General features: G+C 36.7%; 1 protein-coding gene across 1 annotated transcript in view; it reads left to right on the top strand.

Moving 5' to 3' along the window:
* The window catches only part of trim67 (tripartite motif containing 67), a 46,334-nt gene that overhangs the window by 14,919 nt on the left and 9,352 nt on the right, over positions 1 to 22,063 (top strand). Inside the window, exons 2-7 of the mRNA XM_073816620.1 lie at positions 2,251 to 2,346; positions 8,834 to 8,956; positions 13,021 to 13,131; positions 15,863 to 16,016; positions 18,812 to 18,880; positions 19,098 to 19,258. Coding sequence (XP_073672721.1) covers positions 2,251 to 2,346; positions 8,834 to 8,956; positions 13,021 to 13,131; positions 15,863 to 16,016; positions 18,812 to 18,880; positions 19,098 to 19,258 — 714 coding nt within the window. The remainder of the gene's footprint in view (positions 1 to 2,250; positions 2,347 to 8,833; positions 8,957 to 13,020; positions 13,132 to 15,862; positions 16,017 to 18,811; positions 18,881 to 19,097; positions 19,259 to 22,063) is intronic.

The raw sequence follows: 22,063 nt of genomic DNA, 5'->3' as shown, positions 1-22,063 counted from the left end.
GGGTGTTTGAGTATGCTGGGTAATGCTGGATTAATAGGACTGGATCATGGTTTTGTGAATCTCCTAGGTGCATGTTTTGGAGGTCCCACAGAAATGTTGGGTAAAGTTTGAGGATAATGGAAATATTGGTTTAGTGTTTTTCAAAATTCTGGGAATGTTGGGTGAAGTTTGAGGATGCTAGGAATGTTGGGTGGTTGAGGATAATGGGAATTTTGGGTGGTGTTTGAGGTTAATGGGAATGTTGGATCGACTTTATGTTGGGCGGTTTTTGTTGAGTGGTGTTTGAAGATAATGGATATGTTGGGTGGTGTTTGAGTATTTTTGGCATGTTGGGTGGTGTTTGAACATTTTCTGGAATGTTGGGTGGTGTTTGAGGATGCTGGGAATGTTGCATGGTGTTTAAGGATCTTGGTAATGTTGGGTGGTGGTTAAGGATAATGGAAATTGTTTGAGTATAATGGAAATGAGTGGTGTTTGAGAATTTTGGGAATGTTGGATGTTGTTTAAGGATGCTGGGAATGTTGGGTGGTGTTTAAAGTTTTTGGAAATGTGGTGTTTGCGCATTTTTTAAATGTTGAGTAGCAATTAATAATGCTGGGAATGTTGGGTGGTGTTTGAGGATAATGGAAATGTTGAGTATCATTTGAGGATGCTGGGAATGTTGGGTGGTGCTTGAAGATTTTTTGAATTTTTGGTGGTGTTTGAGCATTTTTAAAATGTTGAGTAGCATTTAAGAATGCAGGGAATGGGGTGGTGTTTGAGGATAATGGAAATGTTAAGTAGCATTTGAGGATGCTGGAAATCGTGGGTGGTGTTTGAGGATTTTGGGAATGTTGGGTGATATTTGAGGATAATGGAAATGTTGTTGAGTGGTGTTTGAGGATGCTGGGAATGTTGGGTGGTGTTTGAGGATTTTGGTAATGTTACTGTAAGTGTTGTTTAAAGATGCTGGGAATGTTGGGTGGTGTTTGAAGATAATGGAAATGTTGAGTAGCATTTGAGAATGCTGGGAATGTTGGGTGGCACTTGAAAAATCTGGGAATTTTAGGTGGTGTTTGAGCATTTAAAAAAATGTTGAGTAGCATATAAGAATGCTGGGAATTTTGGGTGGTGTTGAGGATAATGGAAATGTTGAGTAGCATTTGAGGATGCTGGGAATGTTGGGTGGTGGTTGAGGATAATGAAAATGCTTAGCAGCATTTGAGGATGCTGGGAATGTTGGGTGGTGTTTGAGGATAATAACAATTTTCAATGGTGTTTGAGGATGCTGGGAATATTGGGTGGTGTTTGAGGTTTCTGGGAATTTTGAATGGTGTTTGAGGATGCTGGGAATATTGGGTGGTGTTTAAGGATGCTGGGAATGTTGGATGGTGTTGGAGGTTAATAGAAATGTTTAGTGGTGTTTGAGGATACTGGAATTGTTAGGTGGTGTTTGAGGATATAAAGAAGTGTTGGATGGTCTTTGAGGGAGTCGGGCATTGTTTGGTGATGTTTAAAAATGAGGATGCTGAGAATTTTAGGTAATGTTTTAGAATGCTCATATTGGCTTACTGAGGATTTTGTAATTGTTGGGTGCTGTTTTAGAATGCTGGGTAATGTTTTATTGGCAGGGCTATATCAGGATCCTGTGTGGCCCCTGGGCAGTGGGTCTTTGTTTGTTTCATTAGAATAAATTACTACTAATTGCCACTTTTTAATGGCTGTCAAGAGAGAAACATACTTCTTGTTCACATAATATTTTACTTATGGAATGTACCAGCAGGGGTGACTGCCAATGCCAGCCAGCCGGCCAAACCTTGACCCCCAGAGTTTGAATAGTTTGGGAATCTGGGGTATGTTTATGAAGGGTGGGAATGTTTCCAGCTAATGCCGGGTTGGTCAGGATGCAAGAGAATAATAGGTGGTATTTTAGGATGCATGGAATGCTAGGTAGAGAATACTGGGAATGTTCAGTGGGATGTAGCTAATGAATGTGCTACATGAACTTATGCAGGTTTTTAAGTGTGTAAAAATGCTGTCTAGGGATGATGTATAAGTGATTAAAATGTGTGATGTAAGTGTACATAATAGTTATACAGTGGAGAACAATATCTCATTAGTTTTATGCAACATTAATAGATAAACATTTTAACTGAATTGAAGTTACATAACATACTTACACCCACAGCTCTATCAACAAATTATTTCAGATAAAAAGATTTAAAAGCATGTTAAGCAAATTATTTCATTGACCCATGTTTATGTGTGCAGTGTCAGCTGTCCCAGGCATTGAATGGAGTGTCTGACAAAGCCAAGGAGGCCAAGGAGTTCCTGGTGCAACTGAAGAACTTGCTTCAGCAGATACAGGTACACTGTAAAAAATTTACTGTAAAATGCAAAGTGCACTGTAAATTATTAACTACAGTTTTACTGTTAAAATACAGCAATTTTGTGTATATATATATACAAGCAATGGTATATACATTTTTTACAGCTGCTACTGTGAAATTGCAGCAATAGTTCGCAATTTTACAAGTGTACTGGAAATCATTAAATAACGTTCTACTGTAAAAATATTGTACTACTTTAATTTTTGTATTCTTTATTTGCAGTATTTATTTTCCAGATTGCTGAATAATGACTAGCAATTTAAACAATTTATTAACTGCATAAGCTTTAAACAATATTTAACTGCATAAAGTGTTGTACAGTATGAAACTCAGTGGACCTATTTTTTAATAAAAACAAAAATAATAATAATTTGACACATCTTAATCTTGAAAAACAGGTCCTATTTTATTTAACAACTCTCTTATGTAATAACTCTCAAATTACAGTCTATGGTATGGAGTGTTTAACATTTAACAGACATTTTTATCCAAAGCAACTTTAGAAACAAAGACACACAGGTTACAATTCATTTTAATGCAGTTAATATTATTTTTTAATATGGTACGTTTAGTTCATTAAAAACCTACTTGGAATCCCCACGATATCGGCCACCCATTTCCATGCATTTTTTAAATTTACGTCCCTGGATGTGGGCAGGGACATGTCTTATAAAACAGGACAATTGCTAACGGCAAGAATTAATTTTTCCTCCATCACTGCTGGAACTGTTTCTCTACGGCTCTGCTGGAGCTGAAAGGAGAATGATCACATGAGCACTGTCGTCTTCTTTCCTATTGGCTGTCGCTCCCGAAAGTCGCTCTTCATTTGCATTAAGTTGAGAGATTCTGAACTTTGTCGCGTCGCTGGACACGCCCACATCCGGTCGCCAACGGTCGCTTACGGCCGCTGTCGCTCTCGTCGCCGGAAATTGCCAGCTCTCCATTGAAATGAATGGGATCACGTCGCTTTGTCGCTGCGTGTCGCGTGTAGTGTGAACGGGGCTTTAACGTAGGAACCCAGAGATGTTACGCCTATAGCCGATATAAGGCCGGGGAATGTGTAAAATCCTTCCACGACTGTGGTGCCGAATCCCCGCACAAGTCTCTCTCGTGCTCCGTGGACGGAGGATTCGTTAATCTGCAGTTACCGCGAATGTTTATGACACCTTAATACACTAATACATATACTAATAAATAAAACAGAAAATAAAACACTTACCACAGTGAATCGTTCTTCTTGCTGCTCCCAAATGTCGACCGTTGAAGATAATCCCGCCTCTTTAGATTTGAAATTTACCAGAATGGATTGCACACAATTGCGGTTTACAGTAATATGCTGTATTGGCTGTATTATAAGAAATACAACCCGCTGCTGTAAAATATTGCTGTAATTTTTACAGCAATTCGTTACAGTGTACCTAACAATAAAGCCATCTGATGAAGAGTTACGTATTAGAAATGATGTAATCTCATGAAATATTAAATGTTTATATACATTGCCAGTTTTGAATGTGTTCCTTTCAGTTCCATATAACAAGCCTCACTATGTTTTGAACGCTTGTGAATAAAAAATAGGCTTCACATCAGAGAAAAAAATAATAACATAATCAAAACAGCCATGCTAGCAGCACTTGAATATTAGCATATCCTCTTTGATTTATGAGTGTCTCATTAAATATGCAAATTAATATCTCGTTAAAAATGAAGTGGGATAATTATAACGTTCAGCATGTATCCAACAAACATGCCATATGTCAGATGTTAACATGAATTTTATTAGCATGTTTATGCATTGCATATCAAAGGTTTTGATCATCTAAAACCAGGGTTTTCAACTAGGGTTGACCCCCTGGGGTCTTGCAAGGAGGTCTAAAGATAGATAAAACATAACATTTTTTAAAGTATAAAATTATTGAATATGTTTCAAGTTTAAAGCATTAATTATCTCTTTACCCTGCCATAGTCTAGATAAATGAAACTGATTCAGCTTAACATTCATTTGTATTGAATGTTGATCAGTGCAATCTTTGCATACAATTCATACATGCATATGAATGCCATGAGCTTTGAATTGTATTCTGCCTGGAGACCACTGGATTATGAGCTCTGAGCTATTTTTACTCAAGTGAAGAGTTTAATGCCCTTTTTATACTGCCCAGCAGGCAGAGGGAGAGAGGAAGAGATTGTCTTTGAAAGCCTCTATAAGCAGACCTTGCACTGAAGTCCTATAGTGATCAGTGATTTTCAATGTAATGTGACATATTTGCTCACATAGAGACAAGTCCTGCAGTAGGAGTATATTCTGGTTTCAAGCCTGACCTCTTAATTTGAAATGTACCAGTCACACATGCTCATATCGTCTTCTCTTCATCATCGTTGTGTAGTAGATGAAATGACTCAGTCCCATCAGCCCCAGTGTAAGTGTGTGGGTGTAGGTCTCACATCTGAGTCACTACCATGCTCAAAGTGAATGAACGATTAGTTCCGTTCAAAACTCCTACACCACAGACTCCCTGAACTGATCTTTGCCAGCTTTACAAAATGCGCTTTAAAGCTGAGGTGTGTCATTTCTGTGCCACTACGAACACCAAACAGAATACCAAAAATATTTCAAGCTTTTCAAGTTATTCCCCCCTGTCTTGCACAAACAGGAAGTGCAGCACCAGCACCTGGTTGAGACCTGCATGGTCCAGTTTGCCTGTTCTGGTGGACTACACCATTCTGATGCCTATAAAGGCATCCAGTCCATTTGATGAATATTGTTAAGTAGCTGCGTATTCTGAAAAATAGAAAATATAAACTTCCCATATTTCATAGTACTATTGTTGATATTATTAGAAAAGTGAAGTATTTTTGACTGTTAAATCTTTTACTTAATGTGTAAAGACAGCTAACACAGTGTCTTCGTTGGACACTAGTGGCATGTCAATGTAGTATTATCAATTTTTTTATCAACCAGTGGCAGATGGGGGTGTATTTAGGAAATTTTAATTGTTCAAAAACATCTGCTTTTTCAACCCACTTAGACCATATTTTGAAATTAGGCTGCAACAAATGGCATATTGTAACCATATTTCCACAATATACAAAGTTCTGTCAAGTCAAGCCATGTCATCATTATTTATATAGCGCTTTGTACAATGCAGATTGTATCAAAGCAGGTAACATGCTAAACTATTTAGGGATTTGTAGGTAATTAGCAAGATTTTTTGGGGCTGGAAGCACCTCTTTTAGCATCTTAGATGAAATAGGCTCTAACATACATGTTGTTGGTTTAGATGATTTAACAAGTTTATACAATTCTTCCTCTCCTATAGTAGAGAATGAGGGGAATTGTTCTAAAGTACTATTTAATGCGATACTGTTGATGGCTACATGGTTACAATTTTAACGAAATGTCAACGATTGTTGATGCTTTATTTTTTTTTGTTAATTTAGTCATTGTATTAAATAAATAACTGGGGTTGTGTTTGTTTTCTTCTAAAAGAGACAATCAGCAGTTTTTTTAAAGGCTTTTCTGTAGGATATGGTACTTTCCCGCCATGCAATACAAAATACCTCTAGTTTTGTTTTCCTCTAGCTACGCTCCATTTTCCGGGCTTCTCTCTTTAGGCAGCGAGTGTGCTCATTATACCTCAGTGTCAGACTGTTTTTCTGTCATGACACTCTAGATGTCGCAGGTCGATAGGATAGATAACTCAATCTGAATTAATCACATTACTCACATGGCACAGCTGATTGGTCTTTTTCTGCATCAGCGGCCAATAAGCTTGCCACTCAACATTCAAATACTTGGCTAGTGCTTGCTGTAGCAGTTGCAGTGCACTTCAGAAGCCCCCCACCTTCCCCAGCTCCACCTGTATAAATCTGCTATGGTGTGATTTTATGAATGTTATTAGGGCTGCAACAACGAATCGATAAAATCGATAAAAATCGATTACTAAAAGCGTTGGCAACGAATTTCATAATCGATTCGTTGTGTCGCGCGACGCAGAGACATTTGGTTGTTATTATATATATTAAAAAAAAAAATTGAGCGCAGAGCGGAGTGGACACATTCGGTCTCTCTCCCGCACTGATGCCAGCAGAGTTCGGCGCCTCATAAGCTGTGTTTCCATCCAAAAATGCGAATTTAACTTATGCGCAAAACTGGAACATTTGAGCATAAAGCACCGCCGTTTCTACATTATATATATATGCTGCCCCGATTTATTATATCAAACATGTTTGATATTTAAGCCTACTTTGGCTAGCGTAGCCTACTTTCACAGCAGCGAATGCTCGATCGCAAAACAGCTGGTGTACGGGTCGTTGGATAGTGGAGATGGAGAAAACTACTTCTATAGTTTTTGTAACACTGTCTGTCTGTATAATGTGTCGAAAACATACCACAACCGTAAGGAGAAAGAGGAGCTCTGCTGAGGTGAAATCGTCTCAGTTTTTAATAGGGCTGTGACGGTGGCACGTTGTTTTTTTTATATATAGCCTACACTTCAGTCAGCGAACAAGCAGCATAAAAACGCTAAAATAAATCAAAGAAATAATATATTTAATTAAGAAAGTAGCCTAAGAATATTATATAGGTTATTAAACAAACATTCCTTGTAAAAATGTCCGACAGCTCATCAATTTTTGGCCGACTGAATTTCCAGTCCGACTGTCTTTTTTCCTCTTTCTCTTCCTCATTACACAGCTGCTGATTTTAATAGCAAAGTGATTACATTTATTTCCGTTCCTTTAGTTTATAAAGTTAATTTAGAGATATATTTGGAACACTTTTTGTTTGTTAAATTCAAGTTTTTGTTTTTTAAAGTTATACCTAGCAAACAGCGGCAGACAGATCAAAAGCCTGCTTAATTCATCGCGATTTAAATTAAAATCCATTGATATAAAAAACTTAAAACATATCACAATATTAGTTTAATCATTCAATCAATATAAATCCAAAGTTTGTGCGGAGAGAAGCGCGCTTTGCAGGATATGGAAACGCCAGTGCAATGTGGAATTTCTTTTTTGCTCATAAAGGTAAGAGTAATTTACCACCCGGGCCGGAACTGTAAAGGGTCTACCTTAGTTTGTGTGTACTCACAGTATCAACAAAATGTGCTCTTAAAGAAAACAAACAGAATACGCTTGATATCTTTGGTTTAAACAGGAGCGCTTCACAATAATTAACCGAAACCCAGGTAATTGCCTCACAAACACAATATCTATAGAAAGCTTTAAATTATTATTTTACTATAAAACTAAATAATTAAAATCGAAAACAAAACTCTTTCATTAGCTAATCCATAAAGATACATTAGGCATTAATGAGCAGATGGCAGGATCGTCAATTTCATCTTTGCAACACTGAATCAGAAAATACTAGTTTATTAATAAGTAATTCGAATATTTTCTTAATTTTTGCCTTGACACATTCATGGTAATTACTTTTGCTGGGGCTTTGAGGCCAGTTTTGCGTGCATTTGAATGCGGAACTCTTCCAGCTGGTCGCTGCTGATGGCAGGACACTAAACACCGCCATGGCAGAATGAATGTAGCAGAAAGTTAGTCAAGTTATCCCGTTCCAGCGTGCAAAGTCACATGACTTTTTTTAATGCGCACTGAGGAATTTAATTTGAGATGCTTCTTGATGGGAAATGCAGCATGTACACCACAGCAAGCCGCTGTCTTGACGGATAGTAATTTTAGTTTATTTAGTCTATATATTTGGCAGATGTAAAGCATACATGTGTATGTTTTTTGTGTTAGTCCATTTTTATTTTATTATTATTATTATAACAGTTCAAGGAGCAACATGTTCGTGCACTTTCTAAAGATTTTAGTTCTGTTTTTGAATAAAGGGTTGTAAATCCCTTGGTTTTTTTATCCGATTCATCGATTAATCGAAAAAATAATCGACAGATTAATCGATTATTAAAATAATCGTTAGTTGCAGCCCTAAATGTTATATATCAAGGTTATTTCGCATGTTATATGTGCAACAGCAGTATTTCTTACATGCTTACAGCAGCTTGTCTGTGGATGTATTGGCAGTAGCAAGTCTACATACTTGCTCTGCCACAGCAGGAGCAGCGTAGCAGATCTATTCCGCCAAGACCAAACACATTAACATTGTTACTTTCAGAGAGTTGTCTTGGCAGAATTTAAATAATGGCAGAATTAAATTAAATTATTATGAGCAGTTTAAAATACAGAAGTTTACAAATTCAAAAATGTTAGCCAGTCATAAAAGAGATAATTTACATATATAATTCTAAACGATACAATAGCATTCTAAATTCTTAGGGCTCAGACAGATGGTGAAAGATTATAACAACTTCTTCTGGAGCAAAGTTACAATGTTACAAAAGTTCCATGTTCAAAAGGATAAAATGTTGGAGATATATTGTATATACTGCTTTATAGGGTAAATTCTTGAGGCTCACTCTCAGTATCTGTATACTGTGTGTGTGTAACAGGAGAACGGCGTTGAATTTGAGGCATGTCTGGTCGCTCAGTGTGACTCTCTGATTGAAGCGCTCACTCGGCAGAAGGCCAAACTGCTCACCAAGGTCACAAAGGAGAAAGAGAGTAAGCTAAAGGTAAGTAAACACATACAACATGCATCTTTTGTCACTCATTTCTATTCTAAACACCTTTTGATAAGGGTGCTTACACTTAAAATTAGGAGTAGTAAATTAAGGGCTAGATTTACTAAACAGGGCAAATTAGAGTTAGAGCACAATTCTCACATCTCATTTTCATAATGACCAGTGCATTCTACCAAGAGGAGCGCAAATTACTGCCTGCTTTTTTGGGCATTAAATTACCAGTAATAAAATAGTAATTTGACGAGTGCATAAATTTTGTGTCTAAAAGGAAAACTTCTACAAATGCATATTCAGTAAGGTCAGGCACAAAATATGTCCAGTGCTAATTCTTACAGTACTATTAGACTATTAGTACTATTTTAACACCAAAAGATGGATTGCGCTGGTGCAAGCTGTTAGTAAATCTGGCCCTAAATTTGCTAGTGGTTGTAGCAGTAATTTTAGCATCAGCCTTTAAGTATAGTGTGGGGAAGGGTATCCTCCATATTAGAGTTTACATACAGAGTTAATTTTTTTTTTTCATTTTAAATATATATAAAAAATAAAACAATAATTATATTTTCTTTTTGGAAGTTCCAAGCACTCGGCTGAAGGTATGGAAGCCCATTTCCAGCACAGAATAAAAAAAAGGCAATTCACTTTTTATCTTACAATTGTAAAATATAAATTTGCAGTTGGTAGTTATAAAGTCAGAACTGATGGATATAAACTCGCAAGACTTTTTTTCTAAGACTTTACTTCTCATAATTGAGAGTTTGTATCACGTAATTCTTACTTTGTAACTTACAGTTCTGAGAAAAAACTCAATTGCAGGAAAAAAGTCACAATTACCTTTTTTTTTTATTCAGTGGCAGAAAAGGGATTCCATACTGAAGGGAAACATTTAAAGTAGCCTGCTGCTTCTGGAGCCATTTTCATCAGTTCTGGTTGTTTTGAAGATCTCACCATATAATAACCCACAATTCCGATAATATGAAGCCCATTTTTCTGTTCTCTAAGATAATTTAGGGCTAATAGTATAGACCTTTTTCCTGAGTAAACGATGAGTGCCGCCATTACGAATTCTAACGTCAGATTGAATGCTTTTCTGTTCGGGTTTCCATAGGAACCCATTCAATTAGCGTCCATCTGTTTTTAATGTCTAAAGTCCGCTGCTTCGTGTCATTTACACACTCATTAAAGTGAGGTACTGACAAATGACGGTCTTCGCGACATTGCCAAGTGATGGCGCTATGGAGCCATGTGCTTTTTAAAAACATTTTAATAGGTTTAACATTAGTTTATTAGCTCGGAATATACCCTAATTTGACTAGAAACAATGCAGACCGGAAATGCAAAGCATTCTTTCAGTTAAGAGTCGGACTTACTTCCGTGTTCAGGAAAAACGTCTATAAGTTCCTCCATCTTCCGGGGTCTGTGTGCTCTGCTCAGATAATCAGATGAAGTGTTCTTGTGTTTGCAATGACAGGAGACGTCATTTTCTACTCTAATTCATTTCTTCCACGCCAGTTGTCTGACAGAGCTTTACGCTTGCCCTCTTTCACCACACTGAACACAGGATGAAGGGGGAAGGGGGTGTGAAAGTAAACCCGCTCGGTCTAATACAGTTGTTACAGTATGTTATGGAATTAATCCAAAGGGTTTTCTATAGATTACATTGAAGCAAGATTATATTGCAGAATTTGGGGTTGTAAAATAAAACAGCAGCAGAATTTAGGAAAATTTTGTTTAAATATTCATTTATTTATAACTTAAAGGGTTAATGCTGGTTCTGTCAGTTGTAATTATACAGTCATTCATCTCATTCCAGAGAGTGCTTGACAAGTGCATCATTAAATAATTATGCATAATAATTAATGCAAGAATAAATAAAGAGTGACTGATTTGATCAGCCTGTCTTCACAATTAGACATGGATGGCAAAAAAAACATGAATGAATGTTTGATAAATTAAATCAGTTCTTTGTATTTCATAAAGAGTATTAATAGAATATACAGGATTATTCATAGTTTGTCACTTTTATCACCCTCATATCGTTTCAAACCCATAGGACTTGAATGAAGATGCTTTTAATGTCATAAAAAGATTGTTAAAAAATTACATATGAATCGAGCTGGTAATTCCAAGTTTTCTGAAGAGACATAATTGCTTTGTAAGATACTTTAAATATAAAGTTAGCCATTACATGACATTAGGCAGGACTATATTCACAGTACAGCCTTATTATTTAGGAAATGGAACAGAAACACAATGTACAGTCATGGCCAAAAGTTTTGAGAATGACACAAATATTAGTTTTCACAAAGTTTGCTGCTAAATTGCTTTTAGATCTTTGTTTCAGTTGTTTCTGTGATGTACTGAAATATAATTACAAGCACTTCATACGTTTCAAAGGCTTTTATCAACAATTACATGACATTTATGCAAAGAGTCATTATTTGCAGTGTTGGCCCTTCTTTTTCAGGACCTCTGCAATTCGACTGGGCATGCTCTCAATCAACTTCTGGGCCAAATCCTGACTGATAGCAACCCATTCTTTCATAATCACTTCTTGGAGTTTGTCAGAATTAGTGGGTTTTTGTTTGTCCACCCGCCTCTTGAGGATTGACCACAAGTTTTAAGATCTGGGGAGTTTCCAGGCCATGGACCCAAAATGTCAACGTTTTGGTCCCTGAGCCACTTAGTTATCACTTTTGCCTTATGGCACGGTGCTCCATCGTGCTGGAAAATGCATTGTTCTTCACCAAACTGTTGTTGGATTGTTGGAAGAAGTTGCTGTTGGAGGGTTTTTTGGTACCATTCTTTATTCATGGCTGTGTTTTTGGGCAAAATTGTGAGTGAGCCCACTCCCTTGGATGAGAAGCAACCCCACACATGAATGGTCTCAGGATGCTTTACTGTTGGCATGACACAGGACTGATGGTAGCGCTCACCTTTTCTTCTCCGGACAAGCCTTTTTCCAGATGCCCCAAACAATCGGAAAGAGGCTTCATCAGAGAATATGACTTTGCTCCAGTCCTCAGCAGTCCATCCGCTATACTTTTTGCAGAAGATCAATCTGTCCCTGATGTTTTTTTTTTTGGAGAGAAGTGGCTTCTTTGCTGCCCTTCTTGACACCAGGCCATCTTCCAAAAGTCTTGGCCTCACTGTGCGTGCAGATGCGCTCACACCTGCCTGCTGCCATTCCTGAGCAAGCTCTGCACTGGTGGCACTCCGATCCCGCAGCTGAATCCTCTTTAGGAGATGATCCTGGCGCTTGCTGGACTTTCTTGGACGCCCTGAAGCCTTCTTAACAATGCAGTGGAAAGTTTTTTTTTCGGGATTAAGTTAATTTTCATGGCAAAGAAGGACTATGCAATTCATCTGATCACTCTTCATAACATTCTGGAGTATATGCAAATTGCTATTATAAAAACTTAAGCAGCAACTTTTCCAATTTCCAATATTTATGAAATTCTCAAAACTTTTGGCCACGACAGTAGTCTGTCACAAAGTGGGGTTTACTTAGTTTGCAGTAATTTGTGAATAGGTATGTCACATCTGTTCAGGTAACTTTGCGTGCATCATGAAAGTATCCATGTTTAGCACATTATATAGCCATAACAGAAGTTAAAAAAAATGTTTTTTTTAAATTATTAACACATATGACACTGTCTTATGCCAATAATAAAATATATAATATTTATTAAGGTGCATGACACTGTCTTATGCCAATAATAAAATATATAATATTTATTAAGGTGCAATGCCTCTGTTGAAATGATTTTCTGTGGAAATTGACTGACCTTTGCTTGTACTGAAACATTCCCTTAATTGGCTGAGACTTACGATCATTGACAGGCATATAAATCTTGTCTTGCAACTCTCTGACAGTAGATGTGTGTGAGTGTGTGTGATGATGATATTGGTTATACGGTTTCATATCTCTATGAGGTGTTTATCTGATGTGACACTCACAGCAGGAGTTCATCCTTGTGAGCATGTCTTTGATTGAATGCCTGTTTCTCAGACTGTATGTGTGTGTTGAGGCTTTAACCATCTCCTCTCCGTTTCAGACTGTAAAGGATCAGATAACTCACTGCACCATGAAGCTCCGACAGACCACAGGAATGATGGAATTTTGTCTGGAGGTTATTAAAGAGAATGACCCTAGTGGATTCCTACAGGTACTAACAGACAAAAACCCCCAGAAAGGAACACATAATAATAATAATAATAATTAAAAAAACATATTTTAAAATATAGCTGCAAGCAGCGATTACTGGGGTAAGCGCTTAAGGCATTTAAGCATATATGGAAAAAGAATGGCTGTACCCACCTAAATCAAGGATTAAAAAAACATTTTTGGCAAATCCAGGTAATTTACCATAGAATACAGTGACCAGACGTGCCACTTCGCGGGTACATGTTCAGCACAGGATTTTTTTAAATTGCCTAAAATAACCAGGTGTTGGTTGTTTTGCACTGTATCGATCGATTGTTGTATGATATCAAAATACTGCGAGAGCTAGAGGGCAGAGCTTTCGAATCGCTCTCGCAGTAGGCAATTTAGAAATCCTGTGCTGAATGTGTCCCCGGAAAGTGGCACGTCTGGTCACCTTACCATAGAAATATGTTTTTTAATGTTTATTACTGTTATAGTGCCGATTGTGGTCCGATTCCCTATAAAACTTCTTTAAAATGCTTGCTTGTTTAAAATCACATGTCGCATGTACTCAGTAGGTTTTGTGAAGTTTTAAGCTTTCCTTTAGGCTATATAGGATTTTGGGTAAATTTGGACAGGCCCCTTTCATAAACGACCGCGTTATAGCTTCTCAAAGGGTACATTTTCAAATTTATTTAGATAATTATTGGCCTAGAGAGTCCTAGAGAATTGTACTGCAGTGTTTTTTTTTTCCAGATTGAGTGAAAAACCTAGGACTAGTTCACGAATGTAGTTTTTTTTTTTTTTTTTTTTACATCTTCTGAATCATGTAACAAACGATTTAACTGACAGCAGTGGTTTTAGAGGCAAAGTTGTCCGGAATGAGGAGTTCTATCGTATGATATTGCGTGTATGTGCGAAAAACCGTGCAATGTACAATCGTTTACACTTTTAAAAAATGCATTATCGCCCCCCCAAGGGCAGATTTCTGTCAAATTTCTTACAGCACTTTGGTGCCATTAGTCGAAAAATCACACCGAGTTTACTTCCGATCGGCCTCCGTTAACCTTGTCTAAAATGTGCTCAAACTTCGTCGGCCAATGGTGGCCATGTTTTTTGACGCAAATGTCTTTGTAGACACTTTTGGCTTTCCGATTTTCATGTTGATAGAACAAACATTAGTTATAGCCATTTTTATGTTTTTTCCATGTAAGTGGCCAAGCTCTGTGATTTTTTTTTCCTGTGTCAGATTGAGCTCTTACATAAGCGGCGGTGTTACATTTGCGACGGTGAGTCGAAAGTTCAACTTTATTTTTGATAATTATTAATATTCACTCTCCAGAGAATCGTTCTACACTATTTTGGTTATGATCAGGGCGAAAAACCTAGGACTGGTTAGCAAAACTAGGTTTTTCAAAATTTTCACCAGGCTCACGTATCAAATCTGTCCACTATGAGCAAAGGATTCCAATGACATAACACACTTAAGCCTGCAATATAGGATTTAGGAGTTATGAACGATTTCATACTTTTGTTCGCTGTAGCGCCCCCTTCAGGCCAATTGGTGCGAGTCTTGGTCACATTGTAGGTGGTTTGAGTACTACCATCCTTTCAACTTTCAAGTCTCTATGACTTACGGTTTGGTCTGCACGATCAGTTTTACGTGGAGATCACTAATCTGTGACAGTTCTAACTATTACAATAGGGTTTTAGCGCTATGCACTTGAACCCCTAATAACACCTCAACATACTAGTACCATCCCTAAATTCTGCTTGTTATAATTCAGAAGTATGAATAAAACTCATTGCTGTATAAGCCGTGGTTTCCGATAGTTTCCATTGAAAGCGTTTATCTGGTGTTCAGACTGGCCCTCAGCAATTAAACTCTTTCAATAATTGATGTTTCATAGCAGCGAACGTATAAAGTATAGAGATGACAGCTCCAGATGAGCAACGCTGCCTCTTTACTGAATTTTTTATGAAGTATCGATTGTGATGTTTCTTTGAGTGCCTTCACAAAGCATGTAATGTGAGTCAGATGCCTGCCCAGCAGAGATTTCTGAAGAGGCAGGAAGAAAGAAGCAGTTGGCAGACAACAATGTATGTTGAGGATCAAGACAAACCGATGCACAAAGGAAAAGAGTGAAACACTGTGCAGAATGTTATGGACTAAATCTTTGATATTATACATCAGTGGAAACCTAGCAAAGTACTAAAGTTGTACAAAAGCTAACAAACATGTCCTTAAAAGAGTTCACCCAAACAATAAAATGATGTAATTTTTTAATTCCCAACCGTTTTTCAACTTCAAAATTAGATTTTTAAAATATTTTTTATGATTATTCTAATCAGTAATACACTTTAGATAGCACCAAATTTAATTTTTAACGGGAATGAAAACTGTGTGAGACATAAGTACAAAGCATTCAGTGGATTGTACTGTTGTTTACAAACATACCAATTGTTCAGGTGAAACGTCTCTCTGAGAGAAAAAAAAAACTTTATTTATATAAAAAAGCCATAAAAAAGTCAATTTTTGAGCTGAAAACAGTTGTAAAAAGCATATCCCTCATTTTAATCCATGTTATATTCAATGTGGTGTCTAACCTGACTAACGTCTATAATAAAAATAATTATACATGTTTATAATAAATATAATACAAAATAAAATAAAAAATGGTCTTGGATTTTCTTAGACATCACAGTTGATAATTATCATTTCTCTTCACCTCTTCATCTTTTTCTTCTTCCAGATCTCAGATGCGTTGATAAAGCGTGTCCAGGCATCTCAGGATCAGTGGGTAAAGGGTGCGTTGGAGCCAAAGGTCTGCCCAGAATTCGCCTTGACTGTCAACACCGACCCTTTGATGCAGTCGATTCTCCAGCTGGACTTCACCCAGAATAAAGGTAGCAATTGAGATTTATTTGCTGTTACATAATCAGGTTATGTTTAAAATATTTTGGTTTTGAGAGTGTGAACTCTGTGGATTTTTGTGCTAAAACAGATAGATGGAACACAGCAGAACTAAAGATGCACATATACAATACTTATATTAACACTTAATCCCCCGGTTTCACAAACAAGGCTTAAACCTAATCCTAGACTAAAATGTAAGTCCGAGCTGTTTCAACTAAAAGAAACTTGTACTGACTGATCTAAAAATATATCAGTGCCTTTGTTTTGTCTCAAGATGCACACCAGTAATATTTTTTTCTAAGCACGTTTATAAAAAATTACTTAAATGTCCTAATTGAACTTTGGGCTAATCCTGGCTTAATCTAAGCCATGTCTGTGAAACCGGGCCAATAAGTTTTCCTAAATACCAGAAATATATATATATATATATATATATATATATTTATTTATTATTATTATTTTTTTGAGCAAGGACGCATTAAATTGATCGAAAGTGGCAGTTAAGAAATGTATATTGTTACAATGGATCTTTACTTCAAATAAATGCTGTTCTTGTGAACTTTCTATTCATCAGAGAATGCTGAAAAGTATGGAAGCCTGTTTCCACCACTGAATAAAAAAAAAAAAGTGACTTTTTTTCAGAATTGTGTGATACAAACTCGCAAATATGACTTTTTTTCTCAGAATTTTGAGATATAAACTCGCTATTGCATGTTATAAAGTTAGAATGATGAGATTTAAACTTGCAATTGCGGGTTTATATCTCACAATTGTGAGAAAAAAACTTTTTTCTCACAATTGCGGGTGGGGGAAAAGACTGATATGTTATTAGAATTGCGAGTTTGTATCTGACAATTCTGACTTAATAAATTGCAGTTGCGTGACTTTTTTTCTCAGAATTGCGTTATGCAAACTTGCAATTCTGACTTTTTTTTCAGAATTCTAAAATATAAACTCGCAATTGCGAGTTATAAAGTCAGAATTGCGTGATATAAACTATTACAAGGTAAAAATTCACAATTCTAACTTTTTTCTCAGAATTGCGTGATATAAAATCGCAATTGTGTGTTATAAAGTCAGAATTGCGAGTTATAAACTAGATATATAAACTAGATTATAAACTAGAGTTATAAACTCACAATTGCGAAAAATTGCAATTCTGAGTAAAAGTCAAAATTGTGAGTTTATGTCTTTCAATTCTGACTTTATAACTCACAATTGACAGTTTAAATCACGCAGTTCTGAGAAAAAAGTCAGAATTGCGTGTTTATATCACAATTTTGACTTTATGACTCACAATTGTGAGTTTATATCTCATAATTCGGAGAAAAAAAGTCATATTTGCGAGTTTGTATCACACAATTCTGAAAAAAAGTCTGAATTGAGAGATGTAAACTCGCAATTGTAAGATAACAAGTCCGAATTGTGAGATAAAAAGTCGCAATTTCCTTTTTTATATTTTTTATTCAGTGGTGTAAATGGGCTTCCATAGAAAAGACATTGATAATAACAAGAAATGTTTAATGAGCAGCAAATCATATTAGAATGATTTCTGAAGGATCATGTGACACTGAAGACTGGAGTAATGATGCTGAAAATTCAGCTTTGCATCACATTAATTACATTTTAAAATATCAACAGAAATGAAGCAGAATAAATGCAGCTCTAGTGAGCATAACCAACTTCTTTTAAAAAAAATCTAGTGTTCCTTCAAAATGGACGGTTGAGAAATATTTGCAGAAATGTATGTAGATTTTTATAGTTATTTATAAATTTGCATAATTAATGCAAAGTTACTTATTTATGAGTAACTAAAAAACATTCTTCAACACTGGTGGTCACTGGTGGTTCCATTTAGAATGTGGATTCTGGAATCTAAGGACTAGTAAACAACAACTAGTGTGCCTTCAGAATGGACGATTGAGAAATATTTGCAGAAATGTATGTCGATTTTTAATAAAAATGCAAATATAAAAACTACTATATATATATATATATATATATATATATATATGTGTGACCCTGGACCACAAAACCAGTCTTAAGTCGCTGGGGTATGTTTGTAGCAATAGCCAAAAATACATTGCATGGGTCAAAATTACAGATTTTTTTTTTTATGCCAAAAATCATTAGGGAATTAAGTAAAGATCATGTTCCATGAAGATTTTTGTAAAATTCCTACTGTAAATATATCAAAATGTAATTTTTGATTAGTAATATGCATTGTTAAGAACCTAATTTGGACAACTTTAAAGGCGATTTTCTCAGTATTTTGATTTTTTTGCACCCTCAGATTCCTCATTTTCAAATAGATGTATCTCGGCCAAATATTGTCCTATCCTAACAAACCACACATCAATAGAAAGCTTATTTATTGAGCTTTCATGTGATGCATACATCTCAGTTTTGTAAAATTAAACCTTATGACTGGTTTTGTGGTCCAGGGTATATATCTATATATATAGGCTATATATATATATATATATATATGTATATATATATAGTTACTTATTTATGAGTAGCTAAAAAAACATTCTTTAACACTGTAATAAAGCTAAATTCTTTAACACAGGTGCTGTAATAAAGCTAATAATGTAATATGAATTTGTTGCAATGACATTCGTTTTCCACTGAAATTCATGTCTTGTCAAAGAGTAATTGGGCTACACAATCCAAACACAAACATCCAAAAACGTCGTTCCTAGTTTCAGAGGCATATGATCCCCACAGTTTTACCTCTAGACTCACACATGCAACACCTGCTTTGTCCGATATCATCTTTCAGATGGTCAGGAGGCTGCTTTATTGACACAAATGCATGCAGGTGACCAGAAAGAGGAGGAGAGCACAGGAGGTATTTCAGAGCTGCTACAAACTGTTCCCTTAAAATACTAAACCCCTCCCAAACCCACAGCCCTTTTTCCTCCGTTTTGTTTTAGAGGCACCAGCGACTTTCAGGAAGTGCTTACTCCCATGCATGTCACTCCACGATTACCCCGTTTAACCTTCTGATGCCTCTGTGTATAACAGTCAATGCTTAAATGCGTATTCTGTAAAATTTTGTGTTTTAGCGGAGACCCCCACAGTGCCTCCTGCACCGCTCTTGCAGTTGGAAAAATGCTGCATGCGGAACAACAGCGCCACTCTCGCTTGGAGGATAACTACAGTCCAAGCCTTGCCTGTAGAGGGTTACGTGCTGGAGCTGGATGATGGGAATAGTGGGCCTTACCGGGTACATCTTTAATACTTTTACTTTCACACTGAGATCATTCTGCAGTCGGGAAAACAAAGAGATCTCTTAAAGGGATAGTTCACCTAAAAATGAAAATTCTGTCATTAATTTCTCACCCTCTTGTCGTTCCAAACCCTTAAGACCTTAAGACCAAATTAAGATATTTTTTATGAAACCCGAGAGATATATAACCCTCCGTAGACACAAATTTAAAGCCCTGAAAGGTATTAAAGGACATAGATAAAATAGTCCATGTGATATCAGAAGTTCAACCTTCATAATGCCGGGTTCTGGGTCAGCAGCAGACGCATGCGCGGTGCTGTCGTGAATGCTAGTCGAAGACTGACAGGTCTGAATAAAGTCTGAATGGTTGAATAAAGTCGTTATTTTAGTTTTCTTTGCACGCAAAAAGTATTCTCGTAACTTCATAAAATCAAGGTTGAACCACTGATATCAAATGGACTATTTTAACGATGTCCTTATACCTTTCTGAAGCTTGAATGTGGTAGTACAGTTGTTGTCTATGCAGGGTCAGAAAGCTCTCAGATTTCATCAGAAATATATTCTTTTCTTTTTTGTTCTGAAGATAAATAAAGGGTTACGAGTTTGGAACGACATGAGGGTGAGAGATTATTGCCAGAATTGTCATATTTGGGTCAAATATCGATTAATCATTTTGTATCATATGAAATAAACTGATATGTATACTTTTCATTCTTGTTCTGATATGTTTTGTATTGAATCAGGACTTTTGGACAGGATATTTTAAAGAGCTTGTTGCCTTTTTGAATAAAATAGTCAATAGTGTTTAGCTTCACAGTCATGAAAATGATTTGCTGTTTGTGTAATTAATGCAAGCTAGTCTGGGATCCTGTGAAATGCTAGCCTTCCATGCGAATTGCTGCTAATTTGATTCCCGTTTGGAGCGGTGTAATTAGAACTGGTGGTGTTGGTGCCGTGACCCGGGTGGGAGCGAGGTTTAACAGAGGCCTCTGGCTTCAAGAAAACGTGCACTAGCAATGATGCTAGTGGCTGCGGTCTTCATTGTCTCCCTGGTTCAAATGTCACTTAGAGCTACAAAAGTCGGACCAGTTAAATCTGTGTGGTTAAATCCTCCAAACTGCTTTTCTTAAGTACAGTGAGAGAATTTTTTTTTTGATCCCCTGCTGATTTTGTATGTTTGCCAACTGACAAAGAAATGTTCAGTCTATAATTTTAATGGTAGGTTTATTTGAACAGTGAGAGACAGAATAACAAAAAAAATCCAGAAAAACACATTAAAAAAAATATATAAATTGATTTGCATTTTAATGAGTAAAATAAGTATTTGATCCCCTATCAGTCAGCAAGATTTCTGGCTCCCAGGTCTTTTATACAGGTAATGAGCTGAGATTATGAGCACTCTCTTAAAGGTAGTGCTCCTAATCTCAGTTTGTTACCTGCATAAAAGACACCTGTCCACAGAAGCTGTAAGAAGGGATTAATACATAATAATTTATAATTTAGCTCAAAGGGAATCGAATATGATTCAGGGAATTTGAACAGAATCGCTGTTTTACGGCTGTTTGAGTCGAGTCGAGAGTTGCGTGCTGTTGAAGTTGAGGTCAGCGAAGACGTTTAGGTCGGTCGCGGCTTGCACAAACTTAACTAGAAACGAAACTCTCAACGGAAAGAAATAAAAAGAATTAAAGTAAAAGATAGAAGTGTGATGATCTCCTCATGTTTCCTTTAGATGAGGAGGCTGGCATTCAGGCCAGGCGGCGTCGAGACGCGGCGGCACGAAGCACGTGAAGAGCGTTGTAAGGAGTAAGAAGAATTGCAAGAGAGCGATTTGAGGAGGGTCCTGAGTTTTAAACTCAAATTTTGGACACATCCCAAAATGGTGTCTTGACCAATTAGAACATTGTTTTAACTAGGGTGCTGTTAGTTTCCCCTCCCAAACCATAAATCACAATGTTATCTTATCAGTCCCACCGGTCCCAACTTTCCCGCTCTTTGGCAAAGTTACATTTGGACATGATTTCGATAACAAGACTAAAATACATTTTACAAAGAATTGAAGTATAGAAACATTTCAAGAATGCAATTTCAGGTTCAACCATACCAAACACCAATATAAACCATTAAACTATTAAATAGTTATCAAAAGGGACATACACAATAAGTGATTAAAACATAATAGACAAATGTATGGGTTACATATATGAATAGGAAATTATGCATAGAAATGATGAGTTGCTCATGAGTTCTTTTAGCATAATTTTGGGTGCATACATATATATATCAAGAGGCAGTTTTCTGGGCTGTATTGGGAATGTGAGGGTCTGTTCTCTAAGCAGGAAGGTCGAAAGGTTAGGGAAGGAATCTCAGTGTGTGGATAGGGGGAACAAACCAAGCACAGTCTCTACTAGTGATTTTCCTCATGTGACGTTCATGATGTGCATTTCTTTGACAATTCATTTTGGTTATTTGCCCCAAAGTTGACAATCTCCCTTTTTGCGATTATAAACCAACGTCCTCTTGTCTCAATGTTGCACGTTCCTGGTTAGTTAGGTCTGCTTCAGGCTGGTGTTCTGGCGCCAGGCTATCAAACGTCAGATTTATGACGGGGCCTCTTGTGGAATTTACGTCTGCAGAAGTGTTCTAACTTCTAATCGACTCTCTTAAATTGTCTGATTCGCGCTGAAATCCTACAGAAGCAATCAATCAATCAGATTCCAAACTCTCCACCATGGCCAAGACCAAAATCCAAAGATGTCAGGGACAAGGTTGTAGACCTACACAAGACTGGAATTGGCCAATGAA

Source organism: Garra rufa, chromosome 13, assembly GCF_049309525.1.
Source record: "Garra rufa chromosome 13, GarRuf1.0, whole genome shotgun sequence".
NCBI lineage: Eukaryota > Metazoa > Chordata > Actinopteri > Cypriniformes > Cyprinidae > Garra > Garra rufa.
This window is presented reverse-complemented; position numbering and strand designations above follow the sequence as displayed.